This window comes from Alosa pseudoharengus, unplaced genomic scaffold, assembly GCF_046254945.1.
Source record: "Alosa pseudoharengus isolate Yale_2024_CS ecotype anadromous, Long Island Sound unplaced genomic scaffold, YU_APseudo_1.1 YU_APseudo_1.1_scf_91, whole genome shotgun sequence".
Lineage (NCBI taxonomy): Eukaryota > Metazoa > Chordata > Actinopteri > Clupeiformes > Clupeidae > Alosa > Alosa pseudoharengus.
In genome coordinates, this window is record NW_027468883.1 from 1 (window position 1) to 22211 (window position 22211).

The 22211-nt window shown below is 42.0% G+C and overlaps 2 protein-coding genes across 2 annotated transcripts; both read right to left on the minus strand.

Moving 5' to 3' along the window:
• Nucleotides 1–680: 680 nt before the first annotated feature.
• Nucleotides 681–7102, minus strand: LOC143116193 (tryptase-2-like). The gene is made up of 5 exons (XM_076277615.1): nucleotides 7010–7102; nucleotides 6537–6687; nucleotides 2680–2972; nucleotides 2125–2264; nucleotides 681–1620 (listed from the first exon to the last, which is right to left on the minus strand). The coding sequence occupies exons 1-5, from the start codon at nucleotides 7059–7061 to the stop codon at nucleotides 1408–1410; spliced, it is 849 nt and encodes a 282-aa protein (XP_076133730.1). The 5' UTR covers nucleotides 7062–7102; the 3' UTR covers nucleotides 681–1407.
• Nucleotides 7103–13667: 6565 nt separating this feature from the next.
• On the minus strand, nucleotides 13668–14816 carry LOC143116195 (N-acetyllactosaminide beta-1,3-N-acetylglucosaminyltransferase 4-like). Its single transcript, XM_076277621.1, has one exon. It carries the CDS (start codon nucleotides 14814–14816, stop codon nucleotides 13668–13670), a length of 1149 nt encoding a protein of 382 aa, XP_076133736.1.
• Between the last annotated feature and the right edge of the window lie 7395 nt (nucleotides 14817–22211).

Genomic DNA, 22211 nt, shown 5'->3' on the forward strand with positions numbered 1-22211 from the left:
AAATCAAATTCCTTAATCTGGGGTTTGGGGCTAACAAGGGTGGATTGTTTCAGAGTCTCTCTCTATCTCTGAGTCCTTGTTCCCTATTCTCTTGGCTCGTACTTCATAATGTAGTTAAAAAACTTCAGAGCTGTATTTGCAGAAGTTGATTGTATTTCTGATTAGAGAGAGGTCAAGAGTTCCTTGCTACTGACATTTTTTTGCCCATCCAGGGCTAAGAGCAAGTTAAAGCAACACCAAAGAACTTTTCCTCTGTCGCACGCACGCTATTTGTTTATCCAGCAACGGCTTTGCAAATAACTATGTCCATAGACAAGGTAGAATATGTTGCATGATTTTATGAAAGTACCATGTATTGCGACATCATGCAAGTCAATTTTGTAGTTTCTTATGTCTCATTCCATCGAACTACAGATCCGCTACCCGATCTGGCAAACTTACATAGTGCGGTTATAGCCGATAGATGGCTGCGAATCGAATGCAGAAGTGCCGTTCACCCTGTTACAAGTTGATGAACCACTGAAACAATTTTGGAAACATTATTTTAAGGTACAAAGAACTCTGGTGTTGCTTTAACTATCCCGTCATAGGGAAAAATCTAAGCTAAATTTAAAGTTTATCTTAAAGACAGCTCTTTTCATTTATATATCCTATAATGATCTACTACAATTCAGGTTCAGTCTCTAAACACACTTGTATTTATCAGACAGGTTTCTTCAGGTCCGGGGTCCGAAGGCAAGAGAAGAGCACAGTCAAGGGGGACGGTAGTCTGGAAAATCCAGACCCTGGTAATCTAGAAAGATTAAGGGTCTGGCCACGAACAATGTAATGGCCCAACTCGAGGGGCGGCAACAAGCATGCATTTAAAAATCTCACTGCACGCAATTGGATAACACTAGACCGTGGGGGGCGGTTCTCTTTTGACACCTTGTTCTTATCCCGTCTTGTCATGAGCTAAGCTCTATTTCGTCTTCCTCTCGTCTGTTGCCTTTATGTTCACTGGTCACAGTTTCTTACTTATGTCCTCACATCATGTTCTTACAGTACATTATGTTCAAAACACATTTCATTTAGCATAACACACTTTAAATCTAACACAAAGCATTTTTATATCTAAGCAAAACAAACTTTATGTTTCAAGCAAACATTCTTTAAGTCTAAACAAAACTCTTTAAGTTTTGTAAGCAAAAAAACAATTTCATGCTTTAAGAAAACAAACCTCTAAGCAAAAACACTTTAAGTCTAAGTTGTTTCGTACTGGTTATCTATCATTGCAGCATTTGCACATTTTTATTTGTTTTTGAGCAAGCTGGATTTAAGCAGTTATATGACTAAAACATATTTTAATTTAAAGCTATGCGATTTTCCATGTTTTCGCTTTTTTAAGTTAATGTTACAACTGGCTATTTACAGAAAACACGCTTCAAAAGGTGGCAGATCGTTGCATTCTGTCTCTTGAATGGTGTCCCTGATGAACTGCGTGTAGCTGAGGACGTGTGTGTAGACTCCAGGTATTCCCACACGAGCACAGCCCTCCCCAAAGCTGACAATGCCGACCTGCACAAACCTCCTCTCCACCTCTCCTGCTAGGATACACACTAGGGGCACACCAGAGTCACTCTGCACACACACACACACACACACACACACACACACACACACACACACACACACACACTAATAAACACACACGTATGTTCTGCAACACACCCAGACACACTTACTTCTCCTAGCAAGATGGTGGTGACTGGAAGATGTATCCAGGTCATGCACTGACTGCACAACAGTCCTTTTCATACCCTTTTTGAACACTTACAAACTCATGTACAAATACTTTGGTTTGTCTGCAGGGACCCTCTACAGCATCACAGAAATGTAATGGTGTTTTGAGCCTTGTCAGTGCCTTACAGTGTTGATTTACTTTGATGTAGTGAATGCCCCCAAGGTTATCACTATCTCATGGCAAATGCCCCCAAGGTTATCACTATCTCATGGCAAATGCCCCCAAGGTTATCACTATATGCTATTTCCCTGTTCCAGCTCTGGTTCAGTGATTTAAAAGTGACACACACACACAGGCACACACACGCATGCACACACACACACACACACACACACACTAACCTGACAGGAGTCTTTTCCTCCCCTCAGGTCACCGGCGCACAGCATGCGGTCAGTCGTCTCAGGGTAGATCCGACGACATGTGGCATCATCAACCAGAGACACCTGCACCTCCTGGAGAGTCTGCTTCCCACCCAGCGGTGCTGATGGATGGAGAGAGAGAGAGAGTGAAGAGGAGGAGGAGGAGGAGGACAAGTGACACACACACACACATGATGAACATGCTGCTCACTCCAGAGGGACACAGATCTGATAACCATCTGCACACGTAGACACACACACAAACACACACACACACACACACACACACACACACACACACACACACACATACAGGCACTCACATGCAGACACACAAATGCAGCCACACACACACACACACACATGACTCACATGCAGACACACAAATGCAGCCACACACACACACACACACACATGACGCACATAAATGTACACAAATGCAGCCACACACACACACACACATACACACACACATGCAGGCATTTGCACATAGACACTAAGATGTTGACAAACACACACACACACACACACACTTACTGCCCTCAGCTACATCACCCCATCCAGTGACCCAGCACTCAGTGTCGGGGCTGAAGACGTCTCGGGGGCTGGGCAGTATCACGGGCTTCACTGTGTCGGAGAAGGACACGGCCTCCTGCAGCTGCACCAGACCGATGTCGTTGTAGAACGAATGGTTTGTTTCACCCCATCTGTAATCTGGGTGCTGCACCACCCGCTTCAGCTTCACCAGCCTTCCAGAAGGTTCCCTCAGGCTCAGCTCCCCGACCCGAGCAAACAAACGCTCCAGGAAAATAGATTCCCTGAGACTAGCACTGGACAGACATGAATCACAGGTTTACTTTGTTTATACGGTTATTGGATTGGGCAGATACTACAGTAGAGGGGACAGGAAGGACACAAATAGGAGACAGAACAAATAAAGGACACACACACACACACACACACACACCACCAAAACACACATACGCAGACACTACGGCCTTGATTTTGAACCCTACATAAATCTCAAAAATAAAAACTAGATATGGTAATGTTAAATGCTTTGCGATGGCTTGCAGCAGCTGGCAATGACGTGGACCATTTAATTCACACCGCTGCAACTCCTTCTGCGACGTTTTCGTTTTGACGCCGATCTTTGGTGTGAATTGGGTGTTACTGTATGTTTTTGATGTGCGACAGCTACCGTAGTTCTATAGGGTTGCAATATAATCCCTAAACACTAGATGGGAGAAATTCTTACACATGGGACCTTTAAGCCCCACAACTAGGAGAGATGGAAAGAGAGAGATCAGGCGTGCCCACTAGAGGGAGCTGTTGTTCATCTGTATTTGCGGACGGCACGCTGGGTGAACTTTGTGTAGATGAGCACGTGCGTATACCAGCCAGGGTAGCCACGCTGGCTAACTCACCACCCCGACCTGGACAAACTGCTCAAATGACTCAAATGCCTCTTCTGTGGATTTCTCCGGCGTGGAGTTGTCTGCAGATGCAAGCACCTTTGGGTCTCGGATCTTCCACGACCGATGTCCCGGCTCCAGCTTTGTCTATGGAGGCAGCTGGGGTAGGCCGTGCTGGGACGCTTGCCAAGGCATCCACTGCGAATGAAAGCTCTATAGATACAGTTGCTTTTTCAAACTCACCTAAATGGAGCCTTGCCTTGTGGTGATGCAAGGCCGACAAAAGAGGGCCGAGAGCCAGTCTGCCTCGGGGAAGCAGCGCACTGACAAACCTGCGCGCAGGAGGCCAAAGCCTATTATTGGCACGAGTGCGCAAAGTAACATAAAAGTGGTGCAAACAAAACAGGTTAGTGTCTATGCTACAAAATTCTCTCCAGATCTTCATGCAGAGAGGCACTGAGTACATTCCTTAAAGAAAAACTTGGCCGGAATGTTCATTGTGAATGTATTGTAACTGTGAGCACCAGATACAGCTCCTTTAAAGTAAGCGTTGAGTGTGAGGATGTTGCAACAGTGTATAATCCGGAGCTATGGCCTGAAGGCTCTGTTGTGCGGGGCACAGCGAGAGATAAAAGGTCCAGCACGACCATTTCTACACCTGTTGCAACGGGGCCTGTTGGAGTTGCGGCTCTGCCATCTTAATCTTCAAAACATACGTGTTGCGTCCTATAACTGTCGGGGCCTGTTGGAGTTGCGGCGCCGCTATCTTAATCTTCAAAACATACTGTACGTGTTGCGTCCTATAACTGTCGGAGGCTGTGTGTCGGCAATATTGCTGGAGATAGGACTCGACGTTCAACGTATGGTTACGGATAACCTGCTGCAAAAATGCGACATTGCATGTCTGCAAGAAACTTTCTTATCTAAGCAGGATCTAGGAAAATGGAACTCTTTTAATGACGGAGTTGGAGAATTCCACAGCGGACCTTACTATGGTTATAGTGAGAGGACGGATATCAGGGGGTGTGGCTATCCTATGGCACAAGAAGCTGGACTAGTATATAAATGTCACAAAATTCCACATGAGCACGGATGACGTCAAAATTAGCCTGTTAAAGCATAGCACTCCTCTGTATACTGCTCCCTTATGGACTAAGTTTAAAAAGGCAAGCATGCAGAAGCTTGAAGGTGCTCTAAGCCAGTGGTTCCCAACCTGGGGTCCGCAGACCCCACTACGGGTCGCCAGAGATTGCAGGGGGTCCGCACAATGTTGCCTGGGCTGACGTTGTAAGGTTACCAAAATTATATTTGCGCACATTAAATGTATAAAATCCAAATAACACACCCAATTGGATAATCAAAATTCTGTATAATCCATATTATACAGAATACATTTAAATTCATGTAGCTATTTATTACCTCTGACCTTATAAGTTTGTAATTAATCACTTTATTCTTTTTATGGGTGTATGCGGGTAGGAGTTTGGGTAGGGGGCCCTGGCTTGTCTTAGACACAGGCAAGGGGGCAAGGGGGGGAAAAAAGGCTGGGAAACACTGGTCTATGCGATGTTTTTGGCAATGGCACACGTTTTTTAGGCTACACATTTTATGTCACTTACTGCAAACATCACCTAACCAACCGCTAGCTGCCTGTGTCCTGAATACACTGTAAAAAAAATGCGATCTCTGTGTACAGCCCAGGCTCCAAAAACGGCAACAAAAACAACCTGGACAAACCTAGCCCATAAAAACATAACAAACTGTTCCAGCAAATCACAGACGAGATGCACGTTTAGGAGAGTTTCAATTGCACAGGAGCAGCACGGGAGGGAGGGGGAGGGAGTAGCGAGCAGTGTTGTGCCAGTTCACAGCTTTTCTGAACTAGTTCAAGTTCAGTTCATACATGCTCAAAGTGAACAGTTCACGCTCAAAGTTCACAATTTTAATTTTGAACTAGTTCAAAGTTCAGTTCATTTTACTTTTTTCGTGAGATATTTAAATAAATACTTTTTTTCACACTACGAGCTAGAAATCACTATATGTTCTTTGAAGCTGCTCATTAGACATTTGCTCATGACACTGCAATTGTGGGTTTCTTACCAGGTGATGAAACTTGCAGCAGTACAGACAAGGTAGACCAGTTCTATACTTAGTGCAATGAAATCCAGCCCTCCGCGCTCTCGTCGTTGCCTGCTACGCGGCGTTGCTATGCCTACCCTGCTCTGCTGCAATTCATCACGGGTAACGTTGTGCGGAAGTCAGTATGCTATTCAACTATTCTCAGCCGGACACTACGTTGCCCGCAATGCATTGCGCACACAATGTCCAAACCATTTCTGTCTGGTGATACATGATTTAAGCGGCACCAGCGAGAATACAGGAGGGAGGAACTTTCTCTCGTTGCGTTTCAAAAGAGAAAACAGATGTCACTCAGTTTTCAATGGAAAACAAATTCCAACGTTCATTTACAGTGATGTCTGCCGTTCATGACACATAATGTGAACTAATTCACGTTTAAGTTCTTTATTAAAAAATGTGTTGCGTTCAGTTCAACGTTCACGAAAAAATTAGCGTGTTCAATGAACGCGTTCTTTTGAACTCGTTCACACACAACACTGGTAGCGAGCTAGCTCTCTGTTTTGTTTGAAAGTCAACAGAAGTGACGTTACCCAGCATCGCTTAGAGCACCTTTAAGGTTGCTTATAATGACTGTATGAGGATACTGCTCAAGAAACCCATGTGCGCTATAGTGCAAGTGACCTGTTCAGTAATGTAATATCTGTGTCTTCTGAATAAACCTTGATTCTGGCAATAAAGTTGATGATGACACACACACACACACATATACAGTATATGCTCACATAAAATACACATAAAATCTATGCAGCATATATGGCACCCTGTGTAGACATAAATACACACTCACACACACACACAAATACATGCATACCCTTAAACACTTGCAGAAATTGTGCTTACTTCAAGCAACTACTTGCAGACAAGACCCACTGATCTGAGACCAGTGATCCTCCACACATAGTCTTGTCATGTTTAGAATGCATCCCAAGGTGGACCATCCAGGGCCACGCCCCCCTGTGCGCATCACGGCCCCCCACGATCGAAAGACATCCTGAGAGCGTTTTCCACACATACACACTTTTTAACACATACACAACACATGCAGGCTACTCTCTCTCTCTCTTTCACACGCACACACACAAACTCATTAGATACACACCTCACAGACACACACACTGTACACATACACGCACATCTCAGTTGAAAAATTGGAAAGCAGCATGCAAGATTGCAAACAAACATATGGTAGGTTACTCACACACACACACACACCTCACCTGTAACATATGGTAGGTTACTCACACACACACACACACCTCACCTGTAACATATGGTAGGTTACTCACACACACACACGCACACACACACCTCACCTGTAAGTTTGCAGAGCAACACCATCACATACAACAAAGTCTGGAGGTTCATGTCTGCAGTTTGAGTTCTCCTACTGTGAGCATGGAGATAAAGACACACATCTATACCACACGTTTTATATCATCACCCCCCCCCCCCCCCCCGCCTACATATACACAGTTTTAATCAGATTCTTGCAGTCAGCATGGAGACAAACAACCCCCCCCCCCCCCACCACACACATGCAATGTTCAAAATGGCCCTGGACAGGCATTTAAAGCACACAAAACACACACACACACACTTTTCAGAGAAGCTTATCTATGATGTTTATCGCAACAGCACATCAGCAAGAGCAAAACCCTCTTAACATTGCTTACAGTTTTTTTTTTTAATTGCTCGCATGCAAAACCACAACCTTAACATTGCTTACAGTTTTTGCCAGTTGCTCACATGCAAAACTACAGCCATTCAAAGGCCAACAACTCACCTCGATGCCAAAGTCAAACTCAATCAACACCTATTCATGTAAAGTAATGACACACACAAGCAGTATTTGAGTTTTATGTGAAACTCAAAAATGGAAAATACTTCAATAAGGTTACAAATTTTCCCCATTGCAGGTTTTACAGTAAAATGAAGTAGAATTACAGTAATGAATACTGTATGTTACTGTACTGTGAACAACAACAACAAAAAAGAAACAAATGTACTAACAGGAAAATGCAATTGCTCCTGGTGAGCTCACTGCTCCTAGTGTGTGTGTGTGTGTATGTGTGTGCACTACACAGAGGACACATTTCCTTCAAGACAAGTAACTTAACTTAAATATGGAAGCAGTTGAAAAAAACGTAACTTGTCTTTATTACAGTCAGATAGGTAGCAGGTGAACATTTATGTAGTCACCCTGGAAACAGACACAGAACTTTTTGAGGAGCAATGATTTTGAAGAGGGTTCCTGAGGGTCGTAAAGCAGTCACTTTGCAGTTTTAATCAGATTTGAGCCCCAAATCAGTCGGATCCGAGTAACTTTTGACACCTGTCTGATTTGTCTCAACACAAAAAAATACACTGTATCTTAAGAGGATCTCTTTAATAAATGATTGTTTTGAACATGGTACCCATGGACAGATTATGAGCCACTGGACCCCTGGGCAAAGATGCAAAAATGCATCCGTAAGAAAATGTTGAAAAATAACTCCTTAAATGGTAGTGGTAGTGTAGTGGTTAAGGAGCTGGGCTAGCATGCAGTAGCCTGAGTTGTCGGATCAATTCCCGGCTGTTACCATTGTGTCCTTGAGCAAGGCACTTTACAAAGATACAAGGACACAAGGAAGTTTATTGTCACATGCATATAGTTACTGGAAGTAAGAAATGCAGTGAAATTATGTCTGGTGTCAGCCTAGACATAATTACCCCATGTTGCTCTGGGGACAATGTAGTCCCTTGCAATAGAAATGACAGATGTAAGGTAAGTATTGATGAAATTACATATGTAAGTGTAAATTATGGATACAATGACATATGTAAGTATGATGGAGTAAGTATGGATGGAAAGTGTCTGCTAAATGCATAAATGTAAAGTTATGGAAAGAGGAATAGGTGTAAGTATGGATGGAAAGTGTCTGCTAAATGCATAAATGTAAAGTTATGGAAAGAGGAGTAGGTGTAAGTATGGATGGAAAGTGTCTGCTAAATGCATAAATGTAAAGTTATGGAAAGAGGAGTAGGTGTAAGTATGGATGGAAAGTGTCTGCTAAATGCATAAATGTAAAGTTATGGAAAGAGGAGTAGGTTGGAGAACATAGTAGCGACTCCACGCGGAGGCTTGGGCCCCAGGGCCCGGTAGGCCCGTTCAGTAATCCATCCCTGATGGGTCCTGTGGGTGGTTGAGGCAAAGAGGCTGTTAGGATCCTTCTGAGCGAAGCCTGACCTCCTGCTCCTTTTGCTATCTCTGTCCCAATCAACTCTGTGCCGTCAAGTGTCTATGAATGCATGCACGCACACATCCGTTCACATGCATGTGTGTGCGTATGACTTTCTGTTATCTAATTTAACTGATTTACAATCATATCTGTGTGTGTGTGTGTTTGTGCGCGTACGTTTGTGTGAGAGAGATACAGATACATTAACATTTAAATGAATAATTTTTAGTGGTTTGTATATATGCGTGCGTGTGTGTGTGTGTGTGTGAGACCAATAGATAGATATCTGTTTCAGTTGAACTGCTTCAGTTATGAGAATCACACTACAGCACCATTCACACACACAAACACACACACACACACATCTTTACAAAACTTACAAAAAATGAAAATAAAAAAAAAAGCCAAATTGCTCTGAAAGCATGAAACATATTCTTACATGTATTTAATTACTTATTTATTCACACAGGTATCCAAATGCGGTAGTATTTTTTAGCTTTAATTTGTGCTAATCCGTTTCCTACCGCTCATCTGCATGTCAAGCCAATCACATGGCACTCTGTGGGGAGTGGGCTCCCTATGCACTATGCAGGCGCCTGTGCTTGCTGCTGAGAAGTTGAGCAGGGAATGGAGGAGGGGTGGCTGGGGGGGTTTCTTGGTATTTTATGCCCCCAACGTTGTCTTCAAGGCAGCGCTGCCTGGAAGGCACTAAGGTTAGGCATGGGTTAAGGTTAGGGTTGGGGTTAGGTTTAGGATAAGGTGCAGCACTGCCTGGAAGACGACGTTGGGGGCATAAAACACCATCGAGCTGGCTGGGGGATTCACCTCTGGACCACCTCTCCCTACTGGAGCGGATGAGTGGGGAATATTGCACAGCTAACGCAATTAATGAGCTAAAGTCAGCCACACTACGATACAAATTGCCTCCAAAAAAGCACATTTCATTCATAACATTGTGTGAAAACCCATGCTCCCATGCTGTGATCAAAACTGATCTGCACTCGACCGCTCTTCCTTAGCGGCCAGCTGTTTTTGTCTCGGTAGACGGAAATTGAACTGCACAGTCTGAAACTGAATAGTGAGAACTGAATGTGAAAGTGCAAAGAGCGACATTTTCAGCGAGGATAAGTTATTAAGTTATGCGTGAGAGAAAATGAGTTCAAATTCGGTTTTACTCCATACATACTGTAGGGCTTCCACAATAGCTATCTACTTGTCTCCATCATGTCTCTTCTTGCCTCTCCGCTAGATTAACCTGAGCTCCTGGTCACGCATTCTTCTCCATTCCACTGGGCGACCTTTGTGTCTCTTGCCCTGTGGATTCCAGTCTAATGCGTGTTTTATGATGTGGTCTTTGCACAATAGACTGATAGATAGATAGATAGATAGATATACAAAGATGGCTACTCGCACATAGTACAAGGGAAGATCCGATTACGGAATGCTTCCCGGAGAACTAGCAGCTCTCCTTTAAATACTACTTTAGATCACACAACATCGTTGTTTTGTGAGATCACATAATGGGCCTTTTCTGTTGAGCACATACAGTTGGTTGGTTGGTTTAATCACATCATGATGATGACTTCCTTTCTGCTGTGGTTCCTGATTGATCAAAGACCTCAGCTGCAAACTAAGGGCCTCTGTTCCACACCTGGGGGCAGCCGTGGCCTATTGGTTAGGGCTTCGGGCTTGTAACCGAAAGGTTGCCGGTTCAATCCCTTACCAGTAGGAAAAATGTGGGCGGGGAAAGTGGTTGAGCACTGCTCTCCTATGCCCACATCCACGGCTGAAGTGCCCTTGAGCAAGGCACCTAAACCCTCACTGCTCCCGAGCGCTGCTGTAGCAGGCAGCTCATTGCTCTGGGTTAGTGTGTGCTTCACCTCACTGTGTGTTCACTTCACTGTTTCTGAAGCTGAACTCGTGGAAAAATAACTATCTGCTCCCACACACAGCTGCGTGCGGTGCATTGCTGGAGACACATCCCGTCCACTTGGGCTTATGTCATTCATTGCCGAACTGAATTGTGGGTCCATTGCGTCACGTTGCTCCCGTCACTCGCGTCGAAAAGTTCAACTTTTGCTGCACCGATGGACAACAACAGAAGGCACCAGCCAATCAAATGGGAACACCCACTGGCGGAACGCAACTGTGGGAGCTGTAAATCTTTGGGGAAAGAAATAAGAGTTTTGTCTTGCATAGTGTCGGAACAATTTGCTACTTAGGTGTGCTTCTATGGTGAAATGTTTTGGATAACATACAAATGATGGTCATATGAACAACAGACATACACACAAGGCATTTAAACAATGATATACCAGCTTGGCTTTTTATGTAAGACTGCCTTTTAGGTACCGTAAGTAGTAGTACACTCCTATCGCCCAGGTCTCAGACATCACACTGTTGCAAGGAATATGTCATCCATCAATCAACTAGTAGGCTTTAGTAATGTTTAGCACAAAGCACAGGGTAACGTTCGTTTGTCGATTATTGATGCATAGCCTACAACGTTGGTGTTGACAAACCATAGCTATTTGTTGTGCGTCTTTTCAATATAATTTGGCCAATGCATCCCCTTCAAAAAGACTGATGCAGACAACATGCATGTAATCATTTAAAAAATAAAATGCTGGATCATTTCGTTACACAGCTTTATTGAAGTGCAAGCTGTCGTGTTTTGATCTGACATTAGCCACCTAGCTAGTCAACATCAACACTACCTTCACAAAACAAACTGTTCATGGAACAATCTATATCCACAATTCAATTCTGATTGTTTAGTAGAAGTACAGGATAATTTTGTTACACTGCCTTATTTAAGTGCATTTACAAGCTGTTGTGTCTAATCTAGTATTATCCATAGCTAGCTGACTGACTTTACCTTCATATTTATATATAAATTATTAATGGAGCAATTTATATCCCCGATCCAGTTTTCGTGCAGTACCACAATTTCTGCCACCTGTGATAGACTAATCTTTCGCAGATGCCGCAAATTCCTTGTAAACTTGTACATAGCTCCATTAACATTAGATTCTCCATAAGCCATTGTTAACCGGAAGTGAGTCAACCTAGTGGATATTCAAAATGGCAGCGTGAAATAGGCGAATTAGCCACAATAAAAGACATACAAAAGTTCTCCATTTTCACATTCGATTTTAAAGTAAGCAAATGTTACACAACTGTAGATGTTACAATAACAAGAGAGGGCATGACTGTACCTGAAACAGGGGCAGATATAATCACAAAGTGGTGTGGTTTCCTCAATATCAGAGTGATTGACTGTGTTCCGACCCCCCACCCAACAGGATATACATGTCTGCTTCTGTCTCGCTTGCTTTTCTGGGTACCGTTTCCCCGAGACACCTTCTAAGCACCCAATGTTCTTTTTGTGGTTTATTAGTGGAGGCTTTCTAAACAGCCCACTTACGTGTGGTTACACAAACACTCCGCTCTGCTCCTTACCCAGTCACATGTGCATAAGCATGATTATATGAGCCATTATAGACCCTTTCAACAAGGTAAACAAAAACAATGCCTGAACATTCTTTTTGGTTCCCAATCTACTTCCGCTGCATTAAGATAACATATGGAATGTTAAAACGGAAGCCTTGTGGGGCCAACTATGATCAAAGAGTATAGAAGTAACTTTGCTATGATGCTGATAATGGAACTCTCTTGTATAATATATCAAGCCACATTTAAGTTCACATACCAAAAAAATATTATGTTGCATACAAAGTTACATTTCTTTGTATGCAACATAATATTTTTTCTTTTCTTCCTTTCTTTCCTTTTTCTCTGATTGTCTACACTCTGTAAAGTGCCATGATACATGTGTAATGTTTTGGCGCTCTATAAGCACAATAAATTGAATTGAATTGAATTTCAAAAATGTATTATGTTGCATACAAAGTTACATTTCAGAAATTGGTTATGTCGCATACAAAGTTACATTGCAATCCCACATTTTGTTTTTATGCATGAATGGCAGTGCGAAGCAAAGCAATTGCAAAGCACAGCCAAGCATAGTAGCAATATGTTTAAGCAAAGCACATCTTCATTCAGAACTCAAAATCATATTTTCAATAATTTCCCTCACCATCCCCTTGTGTTTTGTTGGTCTAACATTTCTTTTATTTACACAAGGTTCCAGCGTTACATCTCACATTTCAATTTTTCCAAAGTTTTTTGGCAGCATGGTTCGGTTCATTTTTATTATTTTTCAACAATAGACAAAACAAACAAATAAATTACATGGAAATAGCCCAAGACTCAGACATAACAAACGAATAAAATGGAAATAGCCCTAGTAAAAGGAACATAAAAGAATGAAAATGAATACAATAAAAAGAAGTAAAAAATCAACAAGAGGAATACATATACATATGACTATAAAACAGTCCATATGGCATATTAAAAGAGTACAATAAAAAACAAACAGTGCAGTTTTAAGTCTCTTTTTAAAACAGATATAATCTCCAATGATGGACGGAGTAATGGCTGAATGCCATTTCATGCTTGGTATTGACTCTGGGGATGACTAGCTGATCGGCCCCAGTATGTAATGATTTGCATACTGGAAGAGCAACATCAAAACCTAATTTATTCTTCATTACCAAATATGTTGAACTGTCTGCTCTAAATAAGTCATGACAGAACCATTTAAAGGACATTATTTATAGATTTTGTATTTTTGTCATTCAATGTACTGTGTAAAAAAAAAGTGTGATCCCATCCACAGAGTAGGATTCTCTCAAAGATTTTTCCCACTAATACCACATGGTGGACTGTCTTGCATCCGCAACCACATGTCCCGCATCTCTACCGGGTTCATCTGATGCACCAGCATGATTTCACGATAAACACAGGGGAGATTTAGGTCATCGCTGATGCCGAATGTCAGAAAACCGCTGTGGTTTGTGAGCTTTACACCCACTTGCTGCAAGCACAAGCCCAGAAAGACATCATCGAGTGGGAACAGCTTCACCTTCTGGGCCGCCACATCCAGTCCCAACATAGTCTGCCGTGACATCAGATATCCACCGCCACTTGGAAAGGGTGGATAGAGCTTCCCCTCTGGGTACATCTCCACAGGGACAAAATACTTTGAGTTATTGTCTCGGACAGGCATCTCAGGTCTGTGGATGTATCCAGCAAACAGGTGATTCTCAGGTTTGTGGGCTGTCAGGAACTCAACCAGATTCCCTGTGTTCACAAACACGTCGTCGTCGCCCTTGAACGCAAACTGCGCACTGCTGCACTTACGAGAGAACCAGCTGAGGAATCCCACCTCCTTCCGAGGCAGGTTGAAGAAGATGTCAGCAAAGTCCCACTGCAAGATGTCCCCATAGCAACGGCTTTCCCACTGCAGCAGTTGCTGGAGGTCGTGACCCGGCACCTGGTCCTGTGAGCGGCCCATCAGGAAGACCAGCTTAACTCGCCGACCCTGGATTCTACCAGCGCGACCCCAGGTGTACCGCAATGCAGCACGGCGGTCTACATTCACAGCTGTGGACTTCACGGCCAACAACAGATAGAGGTCATCCTCGCAAGGTGAAGGGGTCAGCAGGATTGGGAATGCTCGGCAATGCCTGTAGCGTAAGAATTCCTGGTATGACTGGGGCAGGTGTGATGGAATGACCTCTGTGCTATCATTGGCAGAGCATGTAAAGTTCCACTGGACAGTGTAGAGGCCTGCTGGTGCTGAGGCAGTGCCATTATGAGATATGTTGGACCAAAAAGGGCATGTATGTGTGTATATCTGGTAGAAAGGGGGCGATTTTGAGTCCAATGGGAAGACCAGGTGGTGGTACATCTGGTACATCAGACAGCAGAGGATGAAGGCCACAGCACTGACCAGAGCACACCGGTGGTACCGAACTCTTGCCATCCTCCTCTTCATGCTGAGGGGCAAAGCAAATGAGAAAGCAGGTCAAATGAGAGGCAATGACAAGACATCAGAGTTCACTAATTATTTACATTTATTCATTTAGCCGGGGTTCACCCTTTATTACGACATCCCGTTATTACGACATACCGTTATTACGACAACCCTCTATTACGACATACCGTTATTACGACATGCCTCTATTTAGACATGCCCCTACTCTGACCTTTTTTAGTACCACTATTCCGACATTACCAATCCTCATTTTCAATTTATCTCAGTTCCGGTATCCTATCAAATTCCAACATCCTAGATGCATAGATGAGCTGTAGTCATGTCATCTGCACCTGCAGCTACATCAACAATCCACCCGCCATCCACTCCAAACAATGTTTTTCCCAATAATTGATATCGGCACACATTTCAGTCAAAACCTTAGGTGATTTTGAACTGGCCATGTGAATAAATGTTACACATTATATGTAAAACACAGCTCTCCTCATTTTATTCTCTAAGCTCTCAGGGGGAAACGGTCGGAAACTCCATGCATCAAACAAACTCTGTGCGTGCAGGCCACCTATATTAATTAATTAATGGCCGTCAATCAATGGCCAATTGCGCAAAGACGGGCGGAATTCTTGCTCCAGTATAGCCTAAACCACTTCAGTGAACGTTCAAATAACCCCCAGAGTTCAGTGTCCATCAGGGTGTTCAAACTGGGTGTGCGATATATTCAAGTTGCTTATATTGCATTTTAGAGGACAATGATAAAGCCATGTGCAACGCATTTTGGCTTGCCAGCAGGTTGGATAAACTCAATTTACTACACAATAATGTAGGCTATATCTTTTATATGTCATGCGTGCAGTTGTTGAATTGCACATAACATGTCTGCATATTTATTTAGTCTTCTTTCTCTCGACTCTAGGCTAGCGCATGCATTATCATGGCCCTATAATTGTGCAAAGACAGGCGGAATATCCGACGCTCCTTTTACAGTAAACCACTTCACAACGAACGTTCAAATAACCCCCAGAGTTCAGTGTCCATCAGTCCCAACATTTAGAAACATAATCGAAAAGTCCAAGCGTGAATTGGGTGTGTTTTGATTCTGAGAGAGACTGGAGAAGGGCCGTATGTCTCACAGCAACTGCGATAACCTTGTTTCTTGAAGGCTATCCTAACCTTCAAATATCCACATCTAATGAGGGTCGGCGACTATCCAATACCCAATACTATTTGCAATACCCTCGATATGCATATTATTGGAAAGTTTAGTTTGTGGCCGTTCGTTGTTGTCTTATCTTTTTTTATTCAAAACAATTCGTAGGTATCCATACTCAAGTCTAATTACCACCGGACACAACCCCACTAACACAAAACGTTAAGGGAACGTTCGGGAACGTTAGTGTATGGTTCCCTAAAGGGTAGTTCGAACCAAACCAAAAACTAACGGTTAGGGAACGTTACCTAAGGGTTCCTTAACGTTCCTAAACGTTAAGGGAACCAACAAACCAAAACGTTCTCCTATGGTTGCACAGTACCTTCACACAACGTTCCCGTTTGGTTGTTATTGGTTGTTTTTGGTTGTTCTGAGTGCTGTTTTGACATGTTTATTTTAACCAGCTCCGTTTAAGTTTTTGAAGTAGGCCTAGCATATACAAGGTTTGCAGTCACTTGATATTCACTAAAAATTATTGGCCTTATGTAATCAAATTAAGATAAGGAGTAAGAGAATATATTTATTTTTAGGCTGATATCAATTTTGCTATAAACAATACTTTTGTGCTTGATTTCAGTTTTGTAACCGTATGAAGTGAAAATGCTTAAAACACGAATCTATCAATAAAACAATTTTCACTTCTACATTTCACATTTCACTTAGCTCAATATAAAAGTCCAACCGTTACACCCCCACGCCAGTAGGGGGAAGACAACGCCTGGTCTGCATTCAGAACCGATTGCAGTTTCACGTTGGATTAAACAAACAATAATACTTCGGTAAATAAAATATAAAATATTTTTATAATAGTTTTCTGCTATCACTAGAATACATTCAGAACATGTTTCATTTGTTCCTGTAGCCTACCATTACCATTTTACATTCACACATGTTACATTATTTGCATTCGAGGCTTCTGATTAGGTGGCAATGACGTCAATGGTAATGCGTCTCTATTCATTCCAATTCCATGCCGTGTTAAATGTGTTATATAGCATTGTGTGATTGATTGCGCCTCTATCAGCGTTAGAAACTGGAGACAATAACAACACAAGCTCCATTTCAGTTTTTGAAGTAACATACAAAATGTTTGCAGTCACTTGATTTAGATCCACTCAAATGATTGGTCTTATAAAATCTAAGTAAGGTAAACATCATATCAAGATAATATTTATTTTAGGCTAATATCAATTTTACTAAATAAAAAATATATACTTTTGTGCTTTTTTTTACGTATTAGGTGAACTTTAAACAAAAATCTATCAATAGAACACTTTTCACAACTAAGAAAATTCACTTATTTCATTTCACAATTCACTTCAGTTCAGACAGGCTCTCCCTTACACGTAGGCCTACCCCCACGCCAGTAGGGGGAAGACAGCGCCTCTGCTTTCAGGTGATCGATTGAAGTCTTGTCCTGACTTCCGTAAACGGTCTCTGTTTGAATTCCGTGATTCTTCAACACCGCTGGAAGAAGTCTTGGAATGGATTACACTCGTCTTGAATTCGATCTCACGAAAGTAAGTGAAATATGTTACAGTTTCATGATGTAGGCCTAGTGGTTGTAATGCAAGGGTTTGAGGTTTAACCTTAAGTCCTTTCACTTGTAGGGCTTTGTTATATTCCGATTCTGCCAAGTTTGTAATTTACCAGAGCACATTGCTCGTTCGTCTTTGTTTGAGCTGTTCTCAACGTGTTATGTTTTGCAGCATTGTATGTTTTGTGTCATCGTGTTAACCTGCTCACGTTGATGTTACAAATAATAGCACTAGGCTACCGTTTCTTTTAATTAGTTTTAGTGTACAGTCAGTCCTTTTAGGCAAGTCACTCGGCAGCAGTGGTGTAGGCTAGTGGATATAGGCCTACTGTATGTAGCTGGATCTAGGCTACTGTGATGTAGGCTAGTTAGCTGTAGTGGGTAGGCTATACTGTGATCAACCCCAAATGTATCCTAGTCTATTTTAAGTGGGTATACTGAGATGGTGAGGCTTTTTAAGTTGGTATAACCTACTGAACAGTCCTGCATATGTAGGCTACACTAGAGCCATAGAGATGGCTATAGTAGGCTACACTGTCGGCGGCCATTTTGCAACACAGTTGATCGGATAGACGATTCAAGTGAATAGACCTCTGAATTTTGCCTTCAAAAAGCTGAGATCCGGTAGCCTATCTTGCAATTTTTGCTATGGGAAAATAACATGGGGAGAGAATTATTGCACTCTCCCGTGGACGAAGAAGTCTGAAATGCAGACATTTTGCTCAACACACGTTTGTCCTCTGCCTTCGAGTGGTAGGCTAACTGTGATCTTCAACAGGCCTACGTTAAGACAGCAACTTAGATTTTTGCTACCCCAGACCTAACTTGCAATGTAACTTGTCATAGGTAGTTAGGTTAAATTAACACCCTGATCTCCTTATAGGCAAAGATGGCAGTTTTGGTTCCTTTTTGTAGGCGAACTTCAGAGGTCTGAGGTCTACGCCCATGCATTTCTATGGATGCTGTGTCTCCCCATTAGAAATTCTCTGGGCTACAATACAAAAATCAAGTCAAAAGCTGGGCCAAATATCCAGTTAAGAAAATCTGGTTGTGTACAGATGACTGATTGCTGCAATACTATCAATAATCGTTTTCTCAATATGGAAATACTGCTTTGCTCTACTACTGGCTCACAAAAACGTTGTTCTCTTAACGTAGATTCATACACCAAAGCTATGGAAAAATGTCAGCGGCTGATGGACACTTCTAGCATTGAGGCGGAAGAAGATGCGAGCGTCCACAAAAGGCAGTGCATGGTCACGTGATGGTAAGACCTCTTAAATACAGACTATTTGCACAATTCAAATATTCTTTTTGCAATCAGTGCAGATTGCATGGTCTTTTATTTCAGATGAATCCGTTCCGCAAGCAAGAAAGCATTCCAGGATGGTGCGTGTGCCTGGAAGCCCTGTCTGTAAGTTAACATTTATACATGTATTATTTAAGAAAACCAGTTGAGTCATATTTCCTACCATGGAACTACTGACATTCATGTTTATTAACCTAGTGCATATCATGTTACTGTTCTGATGTATTTGTCTCTTCCTGCCTTTTATTAGGTCAGCAGATGTCACTGCCTCCACCACCTGCATGTGAGTTTTTCTTTTTAGCGATTGTTTAATGTAACAGCATAGGTTTATCTTTTGCAAATGTCATGTGCAAGAAACCTACCATAAATTAACTGACCAATATTCATATTTAATTTCTTTTTAGATGAGTCAACACCACACAGGCAACCAGCTCATTGCCCAGAGCTGGATGGGTCTATTATAACGCCTGCCACTTCATCTTGGGACCCAGTTGAAGGTACTGTGTCTTTGAATTTTCCATTTCCAAGTAAATACAATTTCATGACAAGGAACTTGAGAGTAAGTAACTTTTTTGTTGTTGTAAACAGCACAAGTGACTCATCACACAGAGGGAGGTGGCTTGGCCATGGAGACGGAAATAAGAGGTAAGAACACTCACTTAATTTGTTCACATATGCAGGTATATAATGTATTTAACAACTAAAACTAACACCATCCATTTTCCATAGCAATAAGGACAACCATTACCGCATGGCATAGCGAATGGACGCATTTGAGGAGAAGATGGATGAGCTGCTCATGCTCTTAAGGAGCTCCCAGTCACCTCCCTCTGCTCCAGTCGATGACATATTGCTGTCGTCCTGCTCGACAGTCACTGAGCTGCAGGAGAGGAGGAACAAAATGCCCTCCCTCCAGGACTTGTACTCTGGGACCTAAGCGGGCAGAGACCATCACCAAAGACTCCACATATCCTGCACACACACTCTTTAACTTCCTCCCCTCTGGCAGGCGCTACAGATCCCTGCACACAAAAACAACCAGACACAAGAACAACTCTTTTCCCACTGCCGTCACTCTCCTGAACTGCAGATAAGTGGGGTCATCCCCACTTTGACCGTTTACCTGCCCATTACATACTTTATCATTCCAGTATACGTCTTGCACTCTACATTTGCACTATTACTTTGCACTCAACAGCCCACGCCATGTGTACTTGTATTGGTATTATGTCTTTGTATATTGTGTTGGTATCTGCCACAATGTATATTGTTGTCTATTGTACAGTGTGTCTATTTGTTGAATGTAGCACCTACCAAAGTCAAATGTCTTATGTTAATATACTTAGCTAACACTAAGTCTAATTTATATATATATATATATATATATACAGTGAGGCTTTTTATATTGTTTTTTTTGTCTTTTGATAATTTTATATTAAAGTTATAAGTTCCATCGATTTTGCCAGTTCATTCTTTCCTGCTAATATATAATAATGCATTCCTGCTCGTGCTGTTTAAAGTAATTGGTATGCAAAGGTTGCAATGTTAGGGGAGGGTTCCCTAAAGGTTGCAATATTTAGGGAAGGGAACGTTCCCTAAATGTTAGGGAACGTTATGGGAACAGTTAGGGAACGTTAGGGGAAGGTTTCTAAAGTTTGCAACGGTTAGGGAACGTTAGGGGAAGGTTTTTTTTAAGTTTGCAACGGTTGGGGAACGTTAGGGGAAGGTTCTCAAGTTTGTAGCCTTTAGATAACGTTAGGGGAACGTTCAGGGAACGTTTTATATAACCAAGAACTAACGTTTCCGGAACGTTCAGCAAACTTTCCATGGGAACCAAAACTTGCTCAAAAACTAACCTTAGGGTAACGTTTGGGAACCAAAAACTAACGTTTCCGAAACCAAAAACTATGGTTCCTAGAACGTTTTGGAAACCATAAATTGTTAGCTGGGAAATAATCATCACCTAGGTTAAATCTTCTCTCTCCAAAATCTCTTTCTCTGAGATGCACGCGCTATAGGCTATAATTTAGAGTGACTACCCGACATTTCAAATGTGACTCTCTAATCAACTTGTTTTAGCTCTTAAACACGAAAAATACAATGTTCAACGGAGCTGGGCCCAGTTCCCCGAAAGCATCTTAAGCCTAAGCGTCGTAAAGTCCCTCTTACGAAAGTCTTAAGATTTGCCGACTGTTTCCCGAAACCATCGTAGCTTAAGAGCGTCGTGAAAACACTCGTAGATCTACGAGTGCTCCAGAGTACTCGTTACCGGCTAAGAGCGTCTTAACAGTACTTCTCACTGAGGTCACCAACAGGACATACAGAGGAATTACAACTTAGAATACATAATCCATCTTACGTTCCCATTCTTTATTGTATTTACCTGTGATGAATCAGATTTTAGCGTGCAAAATATCCTACATTTAATGGTCATAATAATGTGATGAAAAGCGGACAAAAATGCAATCAAGTTATGAAACGAGACGTTGCCAGAATAGTTTGACATTATCTTTGCTAAGTGAATATTTTATTAGGCCTATAAGGGTACAAGCAGAGAAAGGAACATCTGGTGTAGTCTGTAGCCTACTGCATCAAAATCTAAGCCTACACATTTCCTCTCTTTCTTACTCGACTTCTTATCTTCAAACTTCTTAAGTGACACCGCGAAAAAATATAGCATGGTCCAACAATCTAATCTTGAAATAATTACAATTATTTATGTCTCTGTGTGGTATATAGCCTCCCAGCCGGCACACGACCGACCTTCAACGTTGAAATATAGGGGAAATAACGTCAGTTGTTGCGTCAATGTTGAAACAATGTTGAAACAATGTTTAATGCTAAATGGTTGTAAAAGGGTATGTTGACAAACATTGAAACAACGTTGGTTGTAAAAAGGTCAAGAAAATCAATGTTGAATTATAGGTGAAATAATGTCAGTTGTTGTGTCAATGTTGAAACACTGTTTTAATGCTAATTGTAAAATGTTGACAAATGGTTGTAAAATAAGAAATCAAGGAAATCAGCACCAATGTTGAAATGGCGGATGTTGAAATAATGTTGCGATATCAACGTTGATTCAATTTGCAAATCCAACACATAATTCAACGTTGATTCACCCATTATAAGTTTTTTTTTAAAACGTTTATAACGCATAGCTGTCAACCCTCCCGTTTTTTCCGGGTTTCTCACGTATTTTAACTTTTTTCCCGCTGTCTTCCCGTTTTAATATTTCCCCGTAAATATCCCGTATTTTAACAATCTCATAACATTATCTCTACCATCGGACTTGTCAGTCTCTGTACTGTTGTCCTGTTGCTACCCCCTTGCCCTTCCAGCGAA